Below are 2,500 nucleotides of genomic sequence, written 5' to 3'. Positions count from 1 at the left end.
CACACACACACACACCCACACACACACACACACACACACACACACACACACACACACACACACACACACACACACACACACACACACACACACACACACACACACACACACACACACACACACACACACACACACACACACACACACACACACACACACACACACACACACACACACACACACACACACACACACACAAACATATACACACACACACACACACACACACACACACACATACATACACACACATATGCACACACACACACAAACATACATGCATGTGCATGCATGTTGGAACACAAGAGGGATAAGATCTGGAAAGTGGTGAGGTTAAGGATTAAAGCTGACAAATACAATACAGAATGGTTACATAAGTAATTTAGTTTAATCAACGGTTATATTCTCCATGGGTATATAATTCATATAAGTTTTCTATGAAGGGTAATCCAAATGGTCACAGCTTTACTTTTCCCATTCATTTTTGCTTAAGGGCTGGTAAAGTCATCTATTGAGTTTAACTAATAATTCCATATTTGGTGTAGACATGTACAGTATATGAATGTATGTATTTTGGACGTGTGTGTGTGTGTGTGTGTGTGTGTGTGTGTGTGTGTGTGTGTGTGTGTGTGTGTGTGTGTGTGTGTGTGTGTGTGTGTGTGTGTGTGTGTGTGTGTGTGTGTGTGTGTGTGTGTGTGTGTGTGTGTGTGTGTGTGTGTGTGTGTGTGTGTGTGTGTGTGTGTGTGTGTGTGTGTGTGTGTGTGTGTGTGTGTGTGTGTGTGTGTGTGTGTGTGTGTGTGTGTGTGTGTGTGTGTGTGTAATTCACCATGGTCTTTGAATCACGTGTTGGACTCGTGACCGACAGCTATATCCCTCCCGGAGGAGAGCTCAGAGCTCGTATATGACCAATCTATGGGTAATGCTGTGACCTTACACGCACACACACTCCCAACCCCTGCCCACGAGAGCTAGAGTAACAACACGCAGCGCAGCGATATTGAAATTATTTCAGCCCTGGGCGGGATTCGAACACGGACCTCCGTAATGACAGTCGGGAGCTCTACCAACTGCGCCATAAGTTGTATGTGTGTGTGTGTGTGTGTGTGTGTGTGTGTGTGTGTGTGTGTGTGTGTGTGTGTGTGTGTGTGTGTGTGTGTGTGTGTGTGTGTGTGTGTGTGTGTGTGTGTGTGTGTGTGTGTGTGTGTGTGTGTGTGTGTGTGTGTGTGTGTGTGTGCGCGTGTGTAATTATGTGTGTGAATGTATATGTATGGATGAACACATGAAATAAACACAATCTATGCAAAATATATATAATTTTATTTCTACATTCCCTAGTGTGTGATTTCTCCAAAAGTGAACAGTAACTCATAACATCTTACCTACAACTCTGAGGTTAAACAGTTGACTCATCTTCGGCTCGGTAGATACCTGGCATTCGTATTGACCTGCATCTCGTTCCTGCACGTATTTGATCACCAAATTCCACGTCTCATGACTGGTCGAGTAGTGAGCTTCAAATCGCTCATCTCCTACGAAGGTATACCGGTCTACTGTCAGTATATCAGCGTCGCGCATACGCACCCATGAGACCTGTAGTGAAAAAGAAACAAAAGTGTATATTATTATATCGTTAGTAGTTACATATTTCCTGTACAACAGTCTTCACCAATATTTGCGATCTTTTCTTTACTGTCGTTCTCTCAACCACACTCTAGTTTTTCTATAAGATTCTTCCTTCCGCACTTGATTGACCTCTCTGATAGCGAGAGTTGTGAATTACTACATTGTGTTTAAAATATTACTTGAAACTAGTTTCAGTCTCTCGTATCAGCGACATCAATTTAGGAATATAAAATCGCATGGCATTGTTCATAACAATATATTCTTAATCTGTCATGAATGATGTCTTTGATTTTCTTCTAGCTACAATATGTTTTTATTAGACTGGCGAAAAATACACATCACTCTACGAGGGGTTGAAACGTGTCTCGATAGATTCTCAAGTGACGCTGTTTCACACTGCTGTTCTTGGAGCAATGGACGATCTTATTCAGCTTTGAGAAAACCTTTAACAACTTTAGAAATCGGCGCCTTTGCTACAGTGGAGATGAGAGAAAGAATGAAAAAATATATAATTCTCGATTGATTGAGATTAGTTATAACCCACTAGTTATCAAGAAAGTGCCAAGGAGAAGGAGATGAATGTGACAGTTTAGTGGCTGTCGATCCTAAGCCTAAGTGTAAACTGAGACGCAGGCAACATAGGCGACCCAGCAAAGAGTAAAAGCAGACTTCCTGTTGCTGAATTGAAGTACAGATTGAACTTCTCTCACAATTGAAATGCTTCTAGATGTACAGTACTACCTCAGCATTTCAAGAGAGGTTTAAACTGTACTATAGTTCAGCAACAGGAAGTCTGCTTTTGCTCTTTGCTGCATCACCTGTGTCGCCTGCGTTTCAGTTCACGGCTAAGATAGCTACAAGAGATTTACCACGGCAG

The 2,500-nt window shown here is 42.2% G+C and overlaps 1 protein-coding gene across 1 annotated transcript in view; it reads right to left on the bottom strand.

The window, feature by feature from the left end:
- Nucleotides 1-2,500, bottom strand: part of LOC143027209 (uncharacterized) — a gene marked incomplete in the record, with an annotated part of 523,462 nt that overhangs the window by 81,914 nt on the left and 439,048 nt on the right. Inside the window, 1 exon segment of the mRNA XM_076188388.1 lies at nt 1,380-1,590. Coding sequence (XP_076044503.1) covers nt 1,380-1,590 — 211 coding nt within the window.

The sequence above is a fragment of the Oratosquilla oratoria genome, chromosome 7 (assembly GCF_046742065.1).
Source record: "Oratosquilla oratoria isolate Oo_2021 chromosome 7, ASM4674206v1, whole genome shotgun sequence".
Lineage (NCBI taxonomy): Eukaryota > Metazoa > Arthropoda > Malacostraca > Stomatopoda > Squillidae > Oratosquilla > Oratosquilla oratoria.
Note: the sequence above shows the minus strand (reverse complement) of the source record. Positions and strands in the feature narration are given on the sequence as shown.